The sequence below is a fragment of the Sorex araneus genome, chromosome 1 (genome assembly GCF_027595985.1).
Source record: "Sorex araneus isolate mSorAra2 chromosome 1, mSorAra2.pri, whole genome shotgun sequence".
NCBI lineage: Eukaryota > Metazoa > Chordata > Mammalia > Eulipotyphla > Soricidae > Sorex > Sorex araneus.
Genome location: NC_073302.1, coordinates 24,362,999 through 24,387,126, shown reverse-complemented (window position 1 = coordinate 24,387,126; position 24,128 = coordinate 24,362,999). Strand labels below are relative to the sequence as shown.

General features: G+C 40.6%; 1 protein-coding gene across 1 annotated transcript in view; it reads right to left on the bottom strand.

The window, feature by feature from the left end:
* Positions 1–24,128, bottom strand: part of SVEP1 (sushi, von Willebrand factor type A, EGF and pentraxin domain containing 1) — a 215,440-nt gene that overhangs the window by 55,598 nt on the left and 135,714 nt on the right. The window contains exons 23-32 of the mRNA XM_055140985.1: positions 22,324–22,437; positions 20,458–20,659; positions 17,120–17,277; positions 15,798–16,005; positions 13,012–13,187; positions 7,775–7,899; positions 6,753–6,876; positions 3,819–3,989; positions 2,540–2,713; positions 2,001–2,120 (exon numbers count right to left, since the gene is read on the bottom strand). Coding sequence (XP_054996960.1) covers positions 2,001–2,120; positions 2,540–2,713; positions 3,819–3,989; positions 6,753–6,876; positions 7,775–7,899; positions 13,012–13,187; positions 15,798–16,005; positions 17,120–17,277; positions 20,458–20,659; positions 22,324–22,437 — 1,572 coding nt within the window. The remainder of the gene's footprint in view (positions 1–2,000; positions 2,121–2,539; positions 2,714–3,818; positions 3,990–6,752; positions 6,877–7,774; positions 7,900–13,011; positions 13,188–15,797; positions 16,006–17,119; positions 17,278–20,457; positions 20,660–22,323; positions 22,438–24,128) is intronic.

Genomic DNA, 24,128 nt, shown 5'->3' with positions numbered 1-24,128 from the left:
GAGAAATAGATAAAAGAGATTTGGAGCTTGAGTGGAAACATAGGAGTAAATAGAAGACTTGAATTCTCAAAAGGGGGAGGATTCTACGATTCAGTCTTTCTGAAGATCCTTTTGACAAGATCAGCCAAGGACTTTAAATGATATCCTCTCAAAAAGTAATCTCAATATTAAGACTTTGATTTTGTGAAAAAAAAAAAAGAATGTAAGTGAAAAGATTTATATTCTAAGTAGATATGACTTAATCTGGAAATACAAAGCAAAGTTAATGGTGGAAAACTCATAAAATGAATAATAAAGCAGGAATTAAAATCCCATTCTCAAAACTAGTGAAGATAAAAGAAATTTATGATATATGGAAAAATTATCACAAAAGTACTGCTTAAGTAATATGTTTAAATATACATCTACATACCGATTCACAAGTACACAGAAAGCACATAAGAACATGTTGACATGTTGAAGGAATATAACCCTAACTATAACGCAGATATTTCTGGGTGGTGGGATTACAGATTAAAATTTCAGTATCTTCCATTATAAAAAAGTGTCTATTTCCTTATCCATATTGTATGTTTTTAAAATTTAAAATATTTATAGATTTTTTTCAACTTGTTTGGTTAATTCCATTTATGTGTGTATACGTATTTAAAATTTTTTAAAATTTTACTTTTATAAAGTAGTTCACAGTATTTTATGTGTGTATACATCTAAGCACATATACACCAAACTATATTATAATGGTATGAATATATTAAAACTATGTTCTGAGATCTTCACAAACTTATTCCTTCATCCATACACCCAAATTTCCTCATTCCTACATCTCTACTAATATAACTTGCTAATACATTGTTTCACTGTTATCACTGTATCACTGTCAGTCTGTTGCTCATCAATTTGCTCTAGCAGACACCAGTAACATCTCCATTGTGAGACTTGTTGTTACTGTTTTGGGCATATCAAATACGCCACGGGTAGCTTGCCAGGCTCTGCCGCGTGGGCGAGATACTCTCAGTAGCTTGCCGGGCTCTCCGAGAGTGGGGGAGGAATCAAACCTGGATCGGCTTCGTGCAAGGCAAACGCCCTACCCGCTGTGTTATTGCTCCAGCCATATCTTATATTGAAAATAAATTACAACATTTAAGTGCAATTTGAACCTAAATTTGGAAGATCTATTTAGAAGATGAGTGAAAGATGGGTTAGTATTATCAAAGTTATGAAAAAATATAAACAAATGGTAAGGCGAGATGTCACTTTATTCCAAAGATAAAATTCTGTGTGGCTGAGACTACCATATTGACATAAAACTTCTTTTTTTTTTTTTTTTTGTTTTTGGGTCACACCTGGCGATGCACAGGGGTTACTCCTGGCTCTTCACTCAGGAATTACTCCTGGCGGTGCTCAGGGGACCATATGGGATGCTGGGATTAGAACCCGGGTCGGCCGCGTGCAAGGCAAACGCCCTACCCGCTGTGCTATCGCTCCAGCCCCATTGACATAAAACTTCTTGAGGCATCATAGTGCATTGACTAGATTTCTACATCTTATATTCTTGTACTATTGAAAAATTTCTTCAACATTCAGATGAAGTAGTTTGTTTCATTTCATCCCCAGGAAGGAGAAGAAACAAAGCTAATGTAAAGCACCTTTTCTTGTTACATCTTATGAAGTATCTTATGAAGAGTCAAGGATAGATGATTTCTTTTCTCTATCTGCCCTCTGAAGTTGAATATAATGTCTCACTGTATTAATATTTTTATTTGGGTTGGTTTGGGGGCCATACCTGGTAATGTCTAGGGCTTACTTCTGGCTCTAAGCTCGGGATCACTCCTGGTGGTGCTCAGGGAATCATACATGATGCCAAGGATCAAAACCAAATCAGCTGCATGCAAAGACCCTATACTATCTCTCTGGCCCTAGTATCTTATTTAATATAAAATATTCAAATATATAGTCAAGTAAAAATGTAAATAGACTTCCAAATTATACGGAGTAGTTACCTGCACATTTTTTCCCATCTCCTGTGTAAGGTGGTATACATGAGCAAATGTACGATCCATTCGTATTTAGGCAGGAGGCATGCTCATTGCAATCTGAACCAACTGCACATTCATCAACATCTGAAAATGAAGACAACTTGTAAATCGTAGTCACTATACTATTCTTATGCAGCCAACACTGATTTTTGCTTTCAAAACCATTGTATATCATAATGTTTTCCTAGTTTTACAAAATGTAAAGGTAACAGTCAAGGTCAATTTTAAGAGATGCTGAGTAATGATTTCCTTAGTTTACAGGTAAATAAGCAGAAAAAAAAGTATTATTTTTTCAAAAGAAGAAACTGCTATCAATAATGAACCTGATAAACATTCACAACAAATTTGGCATGTCTGGAGAGCTGCTTTGGTGTGCCCAGAGCATTTGGCGGTTAACTAAGTGATATGTGGTAACCAAGAGATGTCACAAAAATGTTTCAAGAATTTGAAGTCTCCAGTGAAGCAAGAATAAAGTCATGAATAATTGCCAAGATTTATCTCACCAAGGCAGGATGGTGAAATGCCATTCCAGCTCCCATTATCCGTACAGAACATCCTTGAATCACCCAACAAATAGTAGCCATTGTTACACTGGTAGGTCACTGTGCTACCCGCATGGAAATCCTCCGCTGAATAGAAGCCGTTCTCCAAAGGGGGTGGCACCCCACAGCTAATGCCTGCAACACGACCAAGAACACATCTCCATTAGGAGCAAATGGTCAAGGGACATTTCATTTGTATCCAGCTAGCAGGGATTTTTAGCATGACTTTTTCATTGCATGTGCATGTGAGATTGAGAGTACTCCAGAGTGGGAACCAGGCTGCAGCCTTATCTATGTCCTTAGCCTCTAGAATGTTGTCAGGCTCAGTCAGCAAGCAATTCAGTCTTACAAAATAGTCCTGCAAATTGTATAACCCACTAGATCCTGGCCTAGGTACTGAAGGTGCAGTCATGAATCAAAGAGATAAAATTCTTTACCTGTTGAACTTACTATGCAGTGGTAATTAGAGAGTCAAGAGACAGAAAAAAATGTGGTGGGGAGAGATGCTATGGAGAAACTTATCTAATCACCCTACCATGCACCACCCAACACAATCCTGCCTTTTTTCTTCTTTTTTTCCCCATTATTACTCTACCTCTGGTCTTGCTGGTCTTATTATTTACTGTAAATAGCTAATATTTTACTTATTGGTCATTTTTAGTCTCTCCCCCTACAATGTAAATTCCACAAGAAGACAGACTTTTCTTTAGTTCTGTATCTCCAGAATGGAGTTCAGTGCTTTAGCACATTGTGGGTACTTTAAAAATTGTTGAATAAGAGAATGGATATGTCTGACTCAAGAGATCTTGTTCAAGGCTATAGAGGTATTACAGAGGTAAGGCACTTGCCTTGCCTGTATCCAACTCTGGTTTGATCCCCAGCACCATATATGAGCACTGCCAGAAGTGATTCTTGAGCACAGAGCCAAGAAGTAAACCTTGAGCACCCCAGGTGTGGCCCAACCCTCCCCCCCACCCAAGCAATCTTTTTCTATAATCCTATCAGCAATCCTCCTTTAGGTTCAATGCTCTCAGTCTGTTTTTCGGCCACCTAGGCTGAAATTCCTCTTGAATTTTCATCTTCTATTCCCTTCTGGTGCCCTGAACAATCCATTATACAAAGAAAGCATTCAAAGAATATTTGCTATGAAGTGTCGAGTTTTTATCTGATGCCCCTGAAAAGTGTTATTATTCCAATAGTTTTCATGATCTATCAAATGTGTCTAACAAAAGCAACGCACGTTCACAGTGGGGAAGTGGTTGTGTCCACTGTCCTTGATTCAGACATGACCGCACAGGGTTCCCGACCAGCTGGAAGCCCGGATCACAGAACAGATTGATTTTGGAGCCTGGTTTTAAGTTTGCTGATGCAGTCCGCAGATGAGGTACCGATCCTTCTAGCGGCGGGCAATCTGAGGGCAAAGGACAGAGTACACAGGTTGTCAGCAACATAGTGACAACATTACTGGGTCAAGGGTTTGACATCCTATATTGTACCAGCATTTGAGATCCACCCTATCAACGTTAAACAAGCTAACAGACTAAGGGGAAGCAAAACCACTTAAGATCAACAATTTGAGTCAACAAATAACTTCCTCTTTGAGTGGAAGTCAGCTGAATATTTGTTAGAAAAAGAAGGTTCGTATTTCAGGAATATAAATAAAATGCTTACGTAATCAAAAACCATAGAGAACCAGTATGGAACATTTTCTGGAACCCCATCCTGAAGAATGATTCTAGCCTCTTCCCCACTTGAACTACAGTTACCAGCTGATTTGCAGCATCTTCTCTAATTCCTCCCAATCAATAGGGATCCACGGAGGAGTGGACGGAGCCCTAACTTCACTTTCCACTGCTAGAATGCTGAAATATATGGACTTCTGTTTCTTCAATCTCATACATCAGACACCAATACCCCCAGAGGAAGCATACATTCCCGGGCAATCCCGAACTACTCCTCGGTAATAAATCACTGAGAGCATTCTCACGGTGGGGTAGCAGGGAGACTACAAAGATTCATCCCAGAGCACAGCAGACACAATGGAAAAGTAGAATAAAAGATCACAAAGTCTAATGAGTGAAAATAATAGCCAAGATCTACTAGCATGAGTCAACTCTATTATCTTTCAGAGAATGACTTTAGGGACACGAATATGAAGATGCTTAGTGATCACAAAGAAACTATGGTTTAGGTAGTCGATAAAGCAGCAAAAAGTAAAAGAACAGAATTAAGAAAACTACAAACATGGGGCTGGAGCGATAGCACAGCGGGTAGGGCGTTTGCCTTGCACTCGGCCGACCAGGGTTCGATTCCCAGCATCCCATATGGTCCCCTGAGCACCGCCAGGAGTAATTCCTGAGTGCAAGGCCAGGAGGTAACCCCTGTGCAATGCTGGGTGTGACCCAAAAGGCAAAAAAAGTAAAAAGAAAACTACAACCAAAAGTGACAGAACTGAAGAATAAAGTAGGTTAAATGAAAGATTCAACGGAATGCCTCAATAGCAGAGTATCAGCAACCGAGAGAAAAATGAGTAAGTTCTAAGATGGGGTGTGGGAAACCTCTAGAAAACAACAGAAAATCTGAAAAGAAATTAGTGGCAGACTAAAGAATAATGAGATGAGATGAGATGATTTCAAGAGGAACAGTTCATCAGAGTCCCTGAAGAACAGGAAGGGAATTTCAAAAAAGAACCATTAATCAAAGAAATCACTGATGAGATTTTTTCAAAGTTGAGGAGTCATGCACCCATATTTAAGAGGCCCAAAGGGTCCAACCTAAAAGAGACTAAAATAGGAAAATTGTAAGGACACCATGTAATCAGAATGACAAAAACTAAAGATAGAAACAGAACATTGAAAGCACATTATGAAAGAAGGAGCTCACCGGTAAAGGAAATCCTGTAAGATTCACAGAAGATTTGTTAAATGAGACTCTGCAGGACAGAAAAGAATGGTGGAATATAGTATGAACAACAACAAAAAAACCCCAAAAAACTTCAATTAAATGAATGCCTCACCATGAATTCTCTATCTAGTTAGATTATTCAGATTTGAAGGATGATATAAAAGGATGATAAGCAACAGCTTAGGAACTTCATAGCTTCAAAACCAAGTTTGAAAAAAGCGCTAAAGAAGCTATTTTAAAAGACAAAAAAATAAAAGACAAAACAAACCGCACAAATATATATAAATTCTACAAAATGATGGCAGTAAATTCCTCATCTCAATAATTTCACACAACCTCAATGGACTGAATAAATTAATAAAGAGACACACTGGCACATGACAAATCAGACAATCGAATCCAATTTTCTGCTCTTGCATCGCTGGGTGGACCCAAAAAGCAAAAACGATATCACAACAGATAAAACAGAAATTCAAAAGCTCATTTAGGAATTTTTTTTTTGGGGGGGTTACACCTGGTGATACATAGGAGTTATTCCTGGCTTTGCACTCAGGAATTACTCCTGGTGGTGCTCAGGGGACCATATAGAATGCTGGGAATCAAACCCGGGTCAGCCAAGTGCAAAGCAAACACTCTACCCGCTGTACTATCGCTCCAGACCCTCTTCCAGGAATTACTATGAAAATCTCTAAGCTATGTAATTGGAGAAAACTGAAGAAATTGACAAGTATTTGAAACATATAAGCTTTCAAGGCTGAATCAGAAGAAACAGAGAAACAGGCAATTATTATCAACAAAATTAAAACAGTAATCAAAAGTCTCCTCCCAAATAAAAAATAAACAGGCCAAGATATAAGTTCTTTCAAGGAGTGAAAGACCTACTTCCAATTCTTTTCAGGATCACTCAAAAAATTCAAGAAACAGAAAATTTCCCAGTTTGCCTGAGGCAAAAATTATCCTGATACCAAAAGTGGACAGAAATATCATAAAGCAAAAGCCCAAAACTATAGACCTATATTCTTGATGACCACAGATGCAAAGATCCTCAACAAATTATTAACAAACTGAGTTCAACAATACATAAAAATCATATGCATGAGCAAGATATGAAATAGAGAGAAATGAAAAACAAAAACAGAAAACATCCTCAGGCTGGAGAGATGACAGGCACACAGTCTTTGATTCATTGGGAATTTCAAATTGTCTCCTTTCATAAGAAATTCCTAGGACAGTAAGAGAGGGAGAGTCTATGGAAGATGGAAATTCTAACCAGAACAGAATATGCTCTTGGGCTCAATCTTCACTTTCCCCACAACTCCTGACAGAAAGTCAGGCCAGGCCAACACATTTCCTTTACTCAGTTCCTCCGGGCATGAGGTAGCCAACAATTTCACCTGCAAGTTAAAGAAAGAATCTTTAGATACACCTTACTATGTCAGGAACCAGTTATTATATCTTAAATTAAAAAAAAATCACTGCGTTAGGTAAGAGATAGTGGGTAGAGGCTGAGAGAAGCAGGTTTTATAGGAATCAGGAAAGCTCTCAGTCTCTTCCACTTCTTTCATTTCCTTTCACCAGTATTTCATTGTTAGAAAGTTTATGCATAGATTTTAGATAGTGTGTTAAGACATGGTATAGGCTCCCTCTATTATTCACCTATTTCTGATGGAGGAAACAGATATGTTCTGCCACAGTTATAGCATATATTATACATATACAAAATTACATATACATATATTATAGCATATACAAAGGCAAATATTTATCAGTCCCTGACTATGTGCCAAACAGTTCAACAACTATTTGTTCAATCTTGCCAAAACATTATGCAGTCCTACTTTTCTTCATAGATACTAATAAAAAAAAAGGTAGAGTAGAACCCAGACTACTAGACAGCAGATTGGCTTAACTACCAATTTATCCATAATTATCTGTCTACAATTTTGTACCAGTTATGTATTTGTGTATCTTTTGTCAGAGAAATTTGAAGTATTACTCTCTGGGATTTTTTCCCAGCTCTGTAATCTGGTAGTTTCTGATAAAATTTAAAAGCATCATCAAGAGATTGAAAGTTACTACTGAAACTTTGAAAGTGACTATTGAAACACTGAAAGTTAAAATTGATAACCTCTAACTGGCTTAGTCTATGCCCACTGGAACCAAATGATACAGGTGGCAAATCCAAAAAACTAAGAGGCTACAATAAGATATGGTATCATTAGGCTATTCACATTGTTACTAGGTTTGTACCTTTGCATCTCATTACTGTCATACACTGAAAATGCAATTGACCTGCTGTGGAGACAGGACATAGTCCCAGAGGTTGAGCTGGCTGATGGAGCCCACAAAAGACTCTGCTGGATTGAATCCTTCTCCTTTTTTGTCTTGTTCTTGACCAATAACTAATGCACCACCACCTAAAGAGAGGAGAGAAGTAACTAAGAAAACTGACTTGACTGCTTATTATCCTTAAAATATTGATTTAATGAAAGCAGAGGAAATCCAAAATGTGTCATTAAAAATTACTGAAAAGATAAATTATCCACATTATCACGTTTTATCAGTAAGGACAATTTCAAAGTTTTACAGACAAGGGGCTGGAGCAATAGTACAGCGGGTAGGGCATTTGCTTTGCACATGGCCGACCCAGGTTCGATTCTCAGCATCCCATATGGTCCCCTGAGCACCACTAGGAGTAATTCCTGAGTGCAGAGCCAGGAGTAACCCCGGTGCATCACCGGGTGTGACCCAAAAAGTAAAAAAGAAAAAAAAAGTTTTATAGACAAACTTGAAAAATAGAGGATCTGTTTATTTTTTTCTTTTAAAAAGTGTTTAATTTTCTTTGGTAGAATTTATGTATATATTTAAATTGAATCACTGTTAAATACAGTTACAGAGCTGATTATGGTTGGGTTTCACTCATACAGTGTTCCAATATGTATTCCTCCACCAGTGTATATTTCCCACCAACAATGACCAACGTCCCCAATTTTCCTCCAGCTCCACTCCCCCCAGCATGTCTCTATGACAATCACTTTTCTTCTCTCTCTCTCTGTCCTCCCCCATTTTGGGACAAAATTATGGTTTGCAATACAGTTATCAAGAGAATATATTTATTTCTTTACTTGAAAAATAGAGGATTTAGAATATGTATCTATAAACATTTAAATATAAATGCTACACATATCATCATCATCATTATTATCATCCCGTTGATCATCAATTTTCTCGAGTCATCTCAGTAACATCTCCATTTTTTCCCAGCCTTGAGATTTTAGAAGTCTCTCTTCACTCGTCCTTCCCAACAGTGCCACATTGGAGGTTCTTTCCGGGTCAGGGGAATGAGACCCATCATTGTTACTGGTTTTGGCATATGAATACACCACGGGGAATTTGCCAGGCTCTCCCATGTGGGCAGGAAACTCTCGGTAGCTTACCAGGTTCTCCGAGAGGGAGAACTAGCCTATAAGATGCTACATATATATGAAGATAAATACAACATTTTGAGAAGAGGCATATCTTGTCTCTTTCAGGGTATTACCCTTCCTGGGGCAGAGTCTCCTCTCCCCGTGCCAGGCTCTCTTCACCAGGGTATTTCGGAGGGGTGTGGGTTGAGTTTCCCTCCCTGCCCCGAGCAGAGCTCCGACAGCCAAAAACCTTCAGAACCCAACCACAGTCATGGTCAAGGCCACTTTACACACGCTTGGACGAGCCTCACTCATGAAGGAACTGATAGAGGAACCCAGGTATGCGGGACCCGGGGCTGAGATCTCCAAGCCTGCTTAGATCGGGACTGGGCCTCCTCCACCCAGATCCCCAGTTTTACAGTAGCTTGGCAGTCACACCCACAAACTGCCTCTGGTGCCATGTAATCTCATAACGGCCAATATCTAGAGACTATAAAACAAACCTCTCGAAAGAGAGCAATGCAGAATCTTGCACAGCAGAGCCTGGCTAGCTACCCGTGACATACTCAATATGCCAAAAACAGTAACAATAATGGGCCTCATTCCCCTGACTCTAAAAGCGACAGGGACGAATGGAGACATTACTGGTGCCCGCTTGAGCAAATCGATGAGCAACAGGATGACAGTGATACAGTGATACCCTTCCTGGAAGACTATCGGCAACTGTCTTCTCCTTCCTCTCTTCCTCCCTTCCTTCTCCTTCCTTCCTTCCTTCCTTCCTTCCTTCCTTCCTTCCTTCCTTCCTTCCTTCCTTCCTTCTTTCCTTCCTTTTCCTTCCTTTTCCTTCCTCCCTTCCTTCCTTCCTTCCTTCCTTCCTTCCTTCCTTCCTTCCTTCCTTCCTTCCTTCCTTCCTTCCTTCCTTCCTTCCTCCCTTCCTCCTTCCCTCCCTCCCTTTCTCCCTTTCTTCCTCCCTCCCTCTCCCTTCCCTTCCTCACTCTCTCCTTCCTTCTTACCTTCCTTCCTTCCATCTCTCTTTCTGTCTCTCTTTTGTTCTTTTGTGAGCACCCATCCATACCCAGCAATGCTCAGGGGTTACTCCTGCCTCTGCACTTAGGAATCACTTCTAGGGGGTTCAGGGGACCGTATGAGATACTAGGGATGGAAACTGCGTTGGCCATAAGCAAGGCAAGGACCCTACCTACTATACTATTGCTCTGGCACCAGCAATTTAGTTTTTTTTTCTTTTTGGGGGGAGGGTGGAGCACACCTGGTGGTACTCAGGGGTTACTCCTAGCTTTGCATGCAGAAATTACTCCTTGTGGTGCTCTGGGCACCATCTGGGATGGTGGAGATTGAACCTGGGTTGGCCCTGTGCAAGGCAAGAGTCCTATCCACTGTACTATCACTTCAGTTCCTGTTGCTCATTCTCTTTTTTTGAGCCTACAACTCTTTTTATCACCAGCTCCAAGAATTGCCTCAAATTTCCAGTGACCAGCTAGTTGACAAACCCAACAGAATCTGTTCAATATTTACCTCTGGTAACTTCTCTGTGTCATTGGTTTCTATTAACCACTTCATCTGATGAATCTTTTTCCTGGGTGTTCTGAGCATCTGCGCCTTTCCTGTAATATCCTCTTCCCATCTCTACTCTACTCTGTACCCCATTGACCAACATTTCTGGGATGACTTGATTTACTTGACCCTGGGGCTTCTGTGTCTGACTAATGGAAGGGCCATTAAGGTAAGAAAGTGGGATGATAAAGAGGCTTAGTTTCTCGAATCCCTTCTCCTGGCTCCAGATTGAAGGTGGCTGCTTTCCTCTTCTGAAAATCATTGCTCCCGAGGGGTGAATTCTCTCCATCCTACAGGTTTCCAAATTCTAGCAACAAATCCTACTCCTGTCGCTTCAGGCTTATGCCTAATGACCTTCCATTGTTGCTAGCCATAGGGTGTTTTGGTATCATTTTTCTTTTTTGGTTTTGGGGTCACACCCAGTGATAAACAGGGGTCACTCTTGGCTCTGCACTCAGGAATTACTCCTGGTGGTGCTCTGGGGAGCATATGGGATGCTGGGAATTGAATCCAAGTCGTTCACTTGCAAGGCAAATGAACAGCCAAAAGGCTGTGCTATCACTCCAGCCTCCTTGGTATCAAATTTTGGCTCTAATTATTCTATCTTTTAAGAGAGCCCCTTCACTCAACCCTCTTCATTACCCTCCTTAAAAGTTCCACTTATTTCCTGTCAGGACTCTGGTGAACTCACTTGGTTTCGAAGAGAGAATTCTCTCCTGTTTCTCCTTGAATACTTCTGTTCTGCTTGAATTCACCTTCTCTGCCCACCTCTTAGAGACTGGTGCACCCACAAATCTACTCTGAGTTTCCTTCTAATATTCCTTCAGTTCCCTACCTGATGTCACTCTTCTGAAAACTGCACCTACCGTTGCAATCTCTCCGTTAAAATTTCCAACCCGTTTATCTTCCTTTTGCTGGGGAAGAAGTTTGGACCTGGTGCAACACCTGGTGGCACTCTGGGACTATTTCTGTCTTTGTGCTCAGAAGTGACCCCTTACAGTGCTCAGGGGACCGTATGAGATTCAGACACCCTTGTAGTGTGCTTGCAGGTGTCCAAATTAATATAATCTTTCTAGGACATAGTAATACTTAATTTGTTAATTTTATAAGAAGATCTATACGTTGGGGCATAGAGGTAGTACAGGAGGTGAGGTATGCATGAAGCCTTGCATGCAACTATGGTGGCTATGATCCTGATTCGAATCCCTGGCATCAAACAAATCGATGAACAACAGGATGACAGTGATATAGTGATATAGTACCAATGTATAAAAAGAACAAAAAAAATAAATAAAAGTCACCTGCAATTTTGCCATCTAGAGAAGAGGTAGTTGAAAACAAGAACACTGTAAATTAAACCCAGAAAGGAAACTCCACCCACCCACTTTACCTGATAATACTACTTCAGGTTGAAATGATTTTAATGTTTATTTACCATTTTTCCTATACCATTAAAATTTTTTTTTATCTAGATAGACCAACTTTTTGTTGTTGTTGTTACTATGAACAATGTTGAGAATTCTGATCACCTAATACTTTCACATTTCTTCAAATCCAAACTCTCTGTTTTAAGAAGTATAGGCAGGTGGGAGTTTGACACTGTTGAAGGGATTGGCATAATAGCTCTACAACTATAAAATGACTTCAATATGGTTGTAAACGATGAACCTCAATAAATTAAAAAATAAACCATTTTCTATCTACTAAGACAATGGGGGAGAATTTGAGTTCTTTATGAAAAAAGGCATAGAGATAGATCATTATGAACAGTATTCCAGGTTGTAATATAGACCCCAAAACAAAACTTAAAAATAAAGTGAACAGCTGGAGTGATAGCACAGCGGGTAGGGTGTTTGCCTTGCAAGCAGCCAACCCGGGTTCAATTCCCAGCATCCCATATGGTCCCCTGAGCACCACCAGGGGTGATTCCTGATTGCAGAGCCAGGAATAACCCCTGTGCATCGCCAGATGTGACCCAAAAAGAAAAAAAAAGTGAACAGGGGTCAGGAGATAGTATAGTGATTAGGGCCATGGGCCTGATCTGGGTTTGATTCCCAGGACCATATGGTCCCTTAAGCATTGCCAGGTATAGTTCTGAAGGTCCCAGACTATCAATAGGCACAGCCATGGAGGCTCCTAGCACCCCTGGAATATCCTGAGTATTCTCTGCATCCCAGTTCCCAAACATCACTGCATCAAGTCCTTATGTTGAACATCTGGTCTAATTGGCTAAGAATCACCATTGAGGTCCCCTAGGTCCCCAGCACAGCTTGGGATCCCCTGTGCCGAGTCATTTATCTCCTCCCCGGAAGACAGTTAACTCTCCACTGTCCGTGCAGCATGCTCTCATCATCTTGACATAGATTGCAATGGCACTTTTTACACAAAGCGTACAGAGTCAGATAACGAGAATGCCGTAAACAGGAGAGGTTATTGCTGGTTTCTGTTTAAAGTCCAAAATGCAGGTCAAATATTAGCAATTCTGATGTTCATCTAAGCATCCTTGCATCTAGGATTCAGCAGAATCGCACTGCTTTTGTGACCACATACCAGGAATGGGTGAACCAACAGAGAGCCCCACGCCACCGTCAGAAAACTTCCCATCGATATAAACTCTCCAGGCTCCATCGGCACTTGTCCATGTCACTGCAATATGATGCCAGCTGCCATCATTCACAGAGGGACAGTTTGTTATCTTTTCCTTGCCATTCACATAAAGAACCCAGCTGTGGAAAGATTTCCGGGAAGACAGTCATTAGTCACGTGTTGTAATCCCTTTGGTGGGGCACATCACTATTTCTCTTCCGTTCCTTTTTGTTCTCTATGTGTGTAAAGCTCTTTGGAAAAATCCATTTCTTCCTAATCGGCCATATTTTACATAAAGAGATTTGATTTACTCATGACATTTTATTGCAGATCAGTAAAAATTTGTATTTCTTGAGCACCAAAGTATAGAACATGTCTTAGCCTGAGCTGAGAGCGGTCGGCCCAATTTGAGACAATTCACTCATTCTTTGGAGTGAGTGAGCCAAGAATGGAAGGAATGAGAGTTGTGCAAACGTCAAACTGTTTTCCTTCATCTATGTTTCACAAGACCAGAAATAAACTTCAAAGCTTTTAGAGAAAGTTCTGTTTTTGGGTGGCTTAAGCAACCCTATAGAAAAGTCCATTTATCTAAAGAAAAGAACAACTGGAACAAAACAAAGGGGGCCTATCAGGAAAGATTTCCCCAAACCATGTCACTTAGGGAAAACGATAACCAAAAATAATAGCCAAGTTGAAAGCAAACTATCTCTATAGCAGATGGAGAGAAACAAAAAAATATTGAGAAATTGATAAGGAAGATAAGAATTCATTGGAAACTTCTTCCAGCATTTTCTCAGTCCCCTATCAAAGATGTTTATAAAAAATAATCTTTTTACAATATTGTTGTCCCTCTGCATTGTTCTCAAGTTCTTTCCTCTATTTATGCAAGCAACATTTTTTTCTTTCTATCTCTATGTTTGATCTCAGGGAAGTTTTTTAAAATTCTCAACTTTCTTTGATGTGATTTCTGGAAGTTCAAGTCCACTAGGAGTAAAGAGATGTGATCAAGAAATTTCCAACAATATATGAGTCCTGCGGGTTGAGAAAAGAGCAGATTGAGTTGCATGGATGGAGAAAGATCCCACTGGGTCTCTAAGTCCTGTAACTTGCTTACTGAGGCAACAGGTTACACATTTTGAAAGACTGGAGAGGAAGAAGCCATGTGATGCTTCTTCATAATCAACAGAAGGTGAAAGCAAACTCTAAGCTGTACCAGGGATTCTACATGTGGCACAGGGTTCTGAAGGAACCACAGAGGGTGAGGTGGTGAACAGCAAGATAAGAACAGATGGCCAATGATGGGAGTCATGTCCAAGTTTGTGGCCCCTCAGTCAAAGTCTATAGGCGTTAATAACTCAAGAGAAAGCAAAGAAACTTTGAGGTTAACATTCCTGACAGCGAAGGGGGATGGGGGCCCTCTGAGCAGAACTAACTGATTCAAAAGAATTCGAGAGATGTACTGCACATCCGAATTTGTAGACTAGTTCATTATAGATGTATGTGTCTCCTATAGTCGATAATGTCACTGAAATCCTTAATCCTGAGAGGCCCTGATATGTAAAAGAAAGTTAACAGATTTGAGATGATGTTTAGAACAGCTCTATGACTCTTTGTATGAGATTGGGGCACAGACTCCAGTTTTTATTTGAAACTTATGGACTTTTTTGCTTCTTACTTTTGGTTTTTGGGCTATGCTCAGTTGTGTTCAGGGCATACTCCTGGCTCAGAGATCACCTGGGGCTCAGGACACCATATGGAGTGCTGGGGATAGAACCTAGTTCTATTGTTAAAATTTAAAAAATTATTTAAAATTATTTAAAAAATGTAAACAGATTGTTATTTTATATAAAAAGGTGCTAGTTCCTCAGACAGGTCATACTGAAGATCAAATGATGTATTCGATAAATTTTTACACTTGGTAAGACGCCAAGAGAGTACTTGGTACAGAGAAAAATACAATAAAACATATATAAGGTATATTGCTAACATTTTGCCTATTTAAAAATCCTGCACAAATGCTCTATGTGATTATGGTCACCCTGCTTCATACTGGGTCTCTTGACTACCCTACAACTTATCCCTGTTGTGTGAATTCTTTCGGTGGCGGGTGTAGGGTGTGGGTGTCTGTGTGTATGTGGGGGGGTGTCGCTGAGATAAGAGAAGGGAGAGAAATGAGATTTGCTGGAGAGGCTCCTTCCTTGCTCAGGCAGAGAAGCCATCCCACGGCCTCTCTTATTCACTATCCTACATACACATTTCTAATGCACTCAGTACAAAGAAAGCATTAACCGGAAAAGGGGTTACAGGAGGAGATCAAGACAGCAAAGTTCCATTGTTCTTATCATGTTTGCTAATCCAACGCTTGCAGCCTCCAGAGAGGAATCCAAGGCCAAGCAATCTGGCACCAGGAGCTACAGCCCCTTGCACCTAGAGTGATAAGGCGGGTGTGGGGGAATGTCTGCATTCCAAAGCTGAGCTGGGTTAGGGATCTGTGAGAAAGGGAACATTGCTCTATGTAAAGCTAAAAGCTAAAAGGCAGCCAAGGGAAGAGATGTTAACCCTTTCCAAACCAGTCTGGACACCCGAGTCATGGCTCGCCCATTTTCAAGGAGCCCCTGCTCCTGCCCGTTTGCGGGGTCAGTCTCCATGGGCTCATCCTAACAGTCTGGTTGGGCACCAACATATCCCAACACTGTAAGTCTGCACAAGGATAAGATCAGGAGTACAGCCTGCCTAGCATTTCGGCTTACCCATTGTAATCAGTCAGGAGGAAGGTGTTGTCGCTGCCACTGCCACTCTCAAGGGCATAGGAGATTGGGGTTCCATAGTTGATGGTGTCAGAGGAGTTCATCCAGAATGTGCAGGTTACAGCATGAAGAGATGGAAGGACTCCATCCAGCATGACATAACCATAGATGCCGGAAACTTCAAAGACCAGGTTAAAATTATTTGATTGTTCTGCAATGAATAAGAAAAGTGTGCAAATTGTGGAACATTTTTCATTGTCTGAGCATCTGCAGCAGGGATGCAATACCATTGACAAGAAGGCACAGGTTAGCAAAGAGGATGATCTACAAGTAATATGCATTTATGAAATAATCATTCTTGTAAACAAAAGATCAGCATGTTTTGAAGATAGGAAACATTCTTGAAAAGAAGCAGAACAAACAAGGAGCAGTTGGAAGGAGAAGTGGAATTGGGAAGTTGTTAAAGAAGAGAGACATGAAGCCATGTCTGTGTGCCGATGGGAATGACAACAGAACACGTTAATCCATTTTCAGGAGAGGAGGGGCAACTGTGGAGCAACAGACCATGTTCATTCTGGACCCCAACTCCTCCCTATTTCATAAGCAATTCAGCTCTGCCCCAGACCTGCACACTCCACTCCAACAAACAGAAGTTCCACGTATAAAGGACTCCTGTGGTTTGAGAAAGCAGATTGGCTATCATACCCAAACGTGTAAATGAATTCTGATCTTCTTTCAGAGGGCTTATTAAAGTCTCCTTTCCAAACAGATGATAATGAGTTCTATGAAATTCAATTTTCCCCATTTCCCATTTACATTTCTAAGCTTCAATTTCCTCACATATGCTAATAGATGGGACTGGAACCATAGCACAGCAAGTAGGGTGTTTGCCTTGCATGCGGCCGACCCGGGTTTGATTCCTCTATCCCTCTCAGAGAGCCCGGCAAGCTACCGAGAGTATCCCATCGGCACGCATCTTCCCACTGCATGGCAAGCTACCCGGGGGAATATTCGATATGCCAAAAACAGTAACAACAAGTCTATAATGGAGACGTTACTGGTGCCCGCTTGAGCAAATTGATGAACAATGGGACAACAGTGCAACTGATGATATGCTACAATGCTACATTGATAATGTGCTACAGTGCTACATGCTAATAGAGATAAGAACAACATACCTAGGTAACTGGATGTCTGTACAGATTATGACATTATTAGCAGAGTTTTTTTAATATATAGGTAATGCTTGGTGCAGATGAAAACCAATGCTGCTACTGCATCACAATCTTCAATATTGTTATTAATAGCACTGAGATCATAGATACCTATTTCACACCTGCTGCCCGAAAATCCTGGGTGACATTTACAACTGTATGAGTTTACTTCATCCACACAGGTGGCCTGATTTCTGCATGGGTTAGACTGACATTCATTGATGTTTGATCCACAGCGTGGCCCTGTGAAACCGGGGACACATTGGCACCTTTGGAAAGCAAACAACATATTCCAATTAGAACCGTTCAGAAGAGCAATAGCCATCTCACCCACATTTACACAAAACTATTTCAGGTCTTGGAAAATTAAAATGGTGAAAGGTATTTCCACTTCAAAGCAAAGCTTTTGAAACTCCACCATGGCGCTGTCCACATCCCATCTCTGGATACATACTTTCTCCTTTGCTTTACAGCCTTTCGCCCTGAGGCCGCCAGTACCCTTTCTTATGGCACAAACGTCCTTGACTTTTTGCCTTTAGTTTTTTTCCTCCCCCTCTGGGGAAACCCACATTCTCCTTCGAATAACCCCCCTCAATAAAATTATTTTACTTCAAAACAACAACATTAGAAACCCAAACCCTAAGAAACCCAACACCATCTCCTGCTCCAAACCCAGTGTTTTAAGGACCAGGGAACTAGCTCAGATGTTAGGGGTAGGTGACTACTCTGTGTGTGTGTGGTGCACTGAGTTAGATCTCGGGCGCCATGTCACTGTACACTACTTGGTGTAGCATTGCCAATCCCCGAGCACTGCTGGGTGCAGCTAGCCCTAAGGACTCTGAACAGAGCAGAGGTGGTCCGGTGGGGCCCCAGCACTGCTGAGCTCAAATGGAACACATGGATGAGCCTCAGCACTCAACTGTCCAACCTCACAGGCTGGGTGTTCTAGAAACAGTCCCTGAGCCTCCTAAGCATGCGTGGGAGCCCCTCCTGTCCATGTCACAAGAAAGACTCCAACAAAACAGTGGTTTTTTTCCTGTTGTTCATTTATTTTTTTAAAATTTATTCTTTTATTGAATCACCATGTGGAAAGTTACAAAGCTTTCAGGTTTAAGTCCCAGTTATACAATGCTCGAACACCCATCCCTTCACCAGTGCACATATTCCACCACCAAGAATCACTGTATACCTCACCCTACCCCCCCACCTCCTCAGCCCCCCATTCTGCCTGTATAGCTGATAAATTTCACTTTACTTTCACTTTACTTTGATTACATTCAATATTTCAACAAAAAAACCCTCACTATTATTATTTGGAGTTTCTCCCCCCTAAAGTTGGACCTGCTGAAAAGGAAGCATTTGATAATTTGAACAAAACAGTGTTTTAATTATTATTTTTTTCCATGTCATCTATTTAAGATAACATATATTTGAAATGTTGCAAAAGTAGGTTAGAAAGTAGGTCTGTCACTATAGTAGTATAGTCACACACTGGAAGTTTCTCTCATAAGAAGTGCTGGCAAACATATTAAAAATCCATATACCATTCTAAAAGCGTCTATATCTATGGAAATCTAGTTTTATAATAATCAGGTAAGAATATTATTATTCCCATTTTACAGATGAGCTAACTGTGGCTAGAAGTGGTCAAGTGATTTGCTTCAGTCCATTTGTTACTAAACAGTGAAATGGGATTCTGAATTCAATCTTGTGCTATGTTCCTAATTATTAATTTTTTGTTGTTGTTGTTCTTTTTGTGACTTGTGGGCTACATGCAACAGTGTTCAGGGCTTACTTCTGGGTCTGGTATGAGTTCTGGTAGTGCTCAGGGGACATTATATGCTGCTGGGGATTGAACCACAGGTTGGTCACCTGTAAGGCAAGTGCCTTCCAGCCATATTATCTCTCCGACTCCTCCTATTTCTTCTGAATAGTGCTAAGGTCATTTGTTTGATAATGATAATGGAAAGGAGATGGACCAGAAGGAGGATGACTGCGAGTGGAATATATATTCAACTTTTAATTACTATAAACTTAAAGCACCAGCAGCATAATGTCACTGTCATCCCATTGCTCATCAATTTGCTCGAGCGGGCACCAGTAGCATCTGCATTGTGAGACTTCTTGTTACTGTTTTTGGCATATCAAACATGCCACAGGTATCTCACCAGGCTCTGCTGTACGGGCGGGATACTCTCGGTAGCTTGCTGGGCTCTCTGAGAGGGACGGAGGAATTGAATCCGGGTGGGCCGCATGCAAGGCAAATGCACTACCTGCTGTGCTATTGCTCCATACTATTGAGTACAATAAAATTTCCTAAGATTCTGCATGCAAGACTGTCAGTTTTCTATCTTTTAGATAGCACAGGCCCAGGAAGGGGAGGGAATAGGACAGGGCTGATGTGACAGTGCCAACAGGGGCGTGTTGGTTTGCAGTGTGTGCTTTTACGGGAGGATTAAGAGCTGACTCCAGCAGACAAGGTCTTTCTCCACTACAAATTCTACTATTTTCAACCACAGAAGCTTAACTTTTATTTTATCTACCTGTAAATAAAATTTATTTACGTAGGTTATTTTTTTAAAATCTAAGATTACTCAACTAAAACTAAAGGCTTGAAAATCATGGATATAGAATATAGACTCACATGGGAAAATAGGATGGCAAAATTCATTTTGGTTTTTGCATATGTGAAAACTTCAGCTCAAATAGTTTAAAAAAAGCCTTAAATATGAGCTTTGACTAGTGATTTTATTTGCTTCTGTGGACTTGAATTTCCATTGAACTTTTATGTTTTTCCAAATATGGAGCAGTGGTTCCCAAATCTGGCTGTACATCAAGATCATTGGGAAACTTCAAATGTAACGGATGTCAATTTTATATTATTGGGTTTTTTTTTTCAGGTTTGGGGGTTACACTCAGTAGCACTCAGGGCTTACTTCTGGCTCTGGACTTAGGGATCGGTCCTGGTGGACTTGGGGCACATATAGGTGCTAGAGATTGAATCCAGGTCAATTGCATGTAAGGCAAATGCCCTACCTGTTGTATTCTCACTCTGGCTCAGGTATATCTATTTTATTTATTTATTTATTTATTTATTTATTTATTTATTTGCTTTTTGGGTCACACCCGGTGATGCTCAGGGGTTACTCCTGGCTCTGCACTCAAGAATCACTCCTGGCGGTGCTCGGGGGACCATATGGGATGCTGGGAATCGAACCCGGGTCGGCCATGTGCAAGGCAAATGCCTTACCCACTGTGCTATCTCTCCAGGCCCGGGCTATCTATCTATTTAAAACTCCAGACTACACACTTAGTGAAGCTGAACTGCAGGTGGTCTGCTCTACTGGGCCTACCAGCATTTAGGATGAACTAACTCAGGAAATAATGTTCCACAGAGACTGCAGACAGTAAAGTTAAGTAAATAAAAAGTGAAAGGACCAGCCTTTTACCTGAAGCCATTGGCACTGTCTTCACAGGTAGCTCCATTTTTACATGGTTGACTGAGACACTCATCCAAGTCTTTTTCACAGAGGGTACCCAAAAATCCAGGTGGGCATTTGCACAAGAATCCCCCGACCTGGTCTTCGCAGATGGCATTATGGAAACATGGATTTGGCTCGCATTCATTGACTTCCGTTTCACAGTGCAGGCCTAGGAATGAGTGAGGGAGAGTGTCTGAATGCGCCACTGCACAGGGTGACTGTGGAGAAAGTTATGACCTCCTAGAGGAAGTTACTTCCATAGGATTGTAAGGGGAACACACAGTTCACTGGCCAAGCAACCTGGCTTGAGGTTCATTCTTTAAGAAGCTCTAAATGAATTTGCAATTTTGTATATTTTTATGTAATCTGCTTTAAAAAATTCATTTTTTGCCTTTAAAAGAATCTTTCTGAAACTGAGTTCTTAAAAAAATAAAGATTGTAAATTTAGTTAAACAATTTCCCGTTTCTTTGACCTGCCTCTTTCCTTTACTATGAATCTCTCTTTTTTTTTTTTTTTGGACACCCCCCCTTTCTTTTTCTTAGCCATATTATTTATATACTTATTAGATATTTAAAAATAGAGGCAACATTAGTTTAAAATTCTGCATATGTTTTAGGGACACAATTTCATATTCTTGAAAACACATGTTAGCACACCATGCCCAACACAGAAATACTAAAATCCCTCTTTTGCTGACTGCTGGAAACTCCCGTCCACACCTTTTCAACTTTTTCCTCTTTCCCCTTTGATAACAAAGTTCTGTGGTCATATAATTTGCCATCCATTTGTCATATATTTTTAATGATTTATCTTCAGTTCCTTCTGGAACGTTTGTCTTTAAATACAAATTTGTCTTTTCTCGCTCCCCATCCTGTTCCCATCCTTTTTTTAAAAACCAAATTTCAGACCTGATGTCCTACATCCAAATATTTCTGTATGAATTTTCTCAAAAAACAGGAATTGGGAAAAATGTAAGATTTTGCCCCCTATGTAATCATGCACAGTTATTTTTTTCCTTTTTTAAATTTTTAAAATTTTATTGAATCACCGTGAGATAGTTACATGCTTTCATGTTTGGGTTACAATCTCACAATGATCAAACACCCATCCCTCCACCAGTGCACATTCCCCACCACTAATATTCCGGGTATACCCTCCCCTTCCCACCCTCCCCCTGCCTCTATGGCAGACAATACTCCCCATACTCTCTCTCTACTTTTGGGCATTATGACTTGCAACACAGACACTGAGAGGTCATCATGTTTGGTCCATTATCTACTCTCGGCATGCATCTCCCATCCCAACTGGTTCCTCCAGCCATCATTTTCTTAGTGATCCCTTCTCTATTCTATCTGCCTTCTCCCCTCCGCTCATGAAACAGTCTTCCAGCTATGGGGCAATCCCCCTGGCCCTTGTATCTACTGTCCTTGGGTGTCAGCCTCATGTGCTGTAAAGAGCCTGTAAGCAGCAGGCATTATTACAGTTACCAACCCTAAGTTTTCTGGTGTTATAACTGTGCATGCTCCACAAATAAGTATGTCCAGTTATAACACCAGAAAACTTAGGGTTGGTAACTGTAATAATGCCTGCTGCTTATAGGCTCTTTATTTATTTTATTTTATTTATTTATTTTTTTGTTTTGGAAACACACCTGGAAGTGCTTAGGGTTTACCCCTGGCTCTGTGCTCAAGGATCACTCCTGGCAGGGCTCGGGGTACCATAAAGGGATTGAACCCAGTTTAGCTGCCTGCAAGACAAGAACCCTACCCCTGGAGACTCTCTCTCCAGCCCCAGGTGATTAAATTTTTTTTGGAAGAATGGAATCCTCTTACCTGTGTATCCTTTGGCACAAGTACAGCCATAGCCACCTATGCCATCAATACAGATACCTTTATTTAAACAAGGACTGGAACTGCACTCGTTTATATTTTCTTCACAAACTCGACCTGCCAAGAATCAGAGACTCTGAGCCGGAGAAAATCCAAAAGCATTTGAAGGCTAACAGTTTGCAAACAAGTTGTTTAGGGCCAAGAGTAGAGCAGTTGCAAACCGTGGCTAACATGTTTGTGAAAATTTTTCTTTTTTGCCAAAAATGTTGAAATGAAATGTTTTCCTCCATTCTAAGAGCTGCAAAAATTCTCTAGCACAGAATTTGACATTTTCAGTCAGCAATGAAAATCGACAGCCATGAATATATAGGCACATGTTTTCAGTGAAGAAACGAGTGACCCTGCTTTTAAAGTGTTCTTAAATTATTCACTTGCTATTGACTCACCCATTTGTTGCATTTAGGTCCTTTAAAAGCTAAGAGGGAGGGGGCTGGAGCGATAGCACAGTGGGTAGGGTGTTTGCCTTGCACGCAGCCACCCCGGGTTCGATTCCCAGCATCCCATGTGGTCCCCTGAGCACCGCCAGGAGTAATTCCTGAGTGCAGAGCCAGGAATAACCCCTGTGCATCACCGGGTGTGACCCAAAAAGCCAAAAAATCCCCCAAAGTTAAAAGGGAACTGTTTAAAGGCGTGAAGAAAATTATGGGGGAAACTACTGAAAAGACAGAAAAACTTATTTTGTTCTGAAGATTGAAAACACATGGTCAAATTTCTGTGTAGATGACCCATGTTTTGTCCGAACATAATTTGAGAACAAATGATGTAATCTAAATCCTTTGTTTCAGCAAAAGTAGAAATGGGGACCCAGAGATGTCTGTGATTTTATCAAGAATAGACACAAAATTGGTATAGTGCTGCAAATTTCTTCATTTAAGCATATATATATATACATGTATTAATATATGGATAGATATATGCTCTTTGAAGAGTGTAGAAATTTAGAAGCTCATGGAGTTCTGTAACATAGCTAATAATTTATTAACTTCAGCAATATAAAAACGCACAACATCACTAATAAGAGTCAGATTTTAACGACTGAGGTAACAGAACAGAGGGCAGGGTGTTTGCCTGCACCTGGTTGACCCAGGTTCAATTGCTGGTACCCCATATTGTCCCCCAAGCATTACCAGGAGTAATTCCTGAGTGCAAAGGCAGGAATAACCTCTGAGCACCACTGAATATAGCCTCAAAACAAACCAAAATATCAAATTTTATCGACAGCATAGCTTATATATAGTCTATACTTTCATACACCTGTGAATGAACATTTCTTGCTTTTCAAGTAGATCCTAACCATAAATTATACCCAGTGAACCACACAATAAATTTGATGCCTAATAAATAGTGTCACTGTCACTGCCATCCCATTGCTCATTGATTTGCTTGAGCAGGCACCAGTAACGTCTTCATTGTGAGACTTGTTACTGTTTATGGCATATTGAATACGCCACGGTAACTTGCCAGGCTCTGCTGTGTGGGCGAGATACTCTCAAGAGTACTATCAATAGCTTGCTGGGCTCTCTAAGAGGGGCAGAGGAATCGAACCTTGGTGGGCAGCATGCAAGGCAAATGCACTACCTTCTGTGCTATTTCTCCAACCTCAAATAAACACACATTTTCTAAATTTAGAAGTTTGGATCTTTCCTTATCATCTTGCATCAGACATATGGTTAGATATTTCTCTAGGATTTAACGCTGGGTGTCAACTGACCTGAGGGGCAGAATTTTAGATAAAGAAATACATGGTG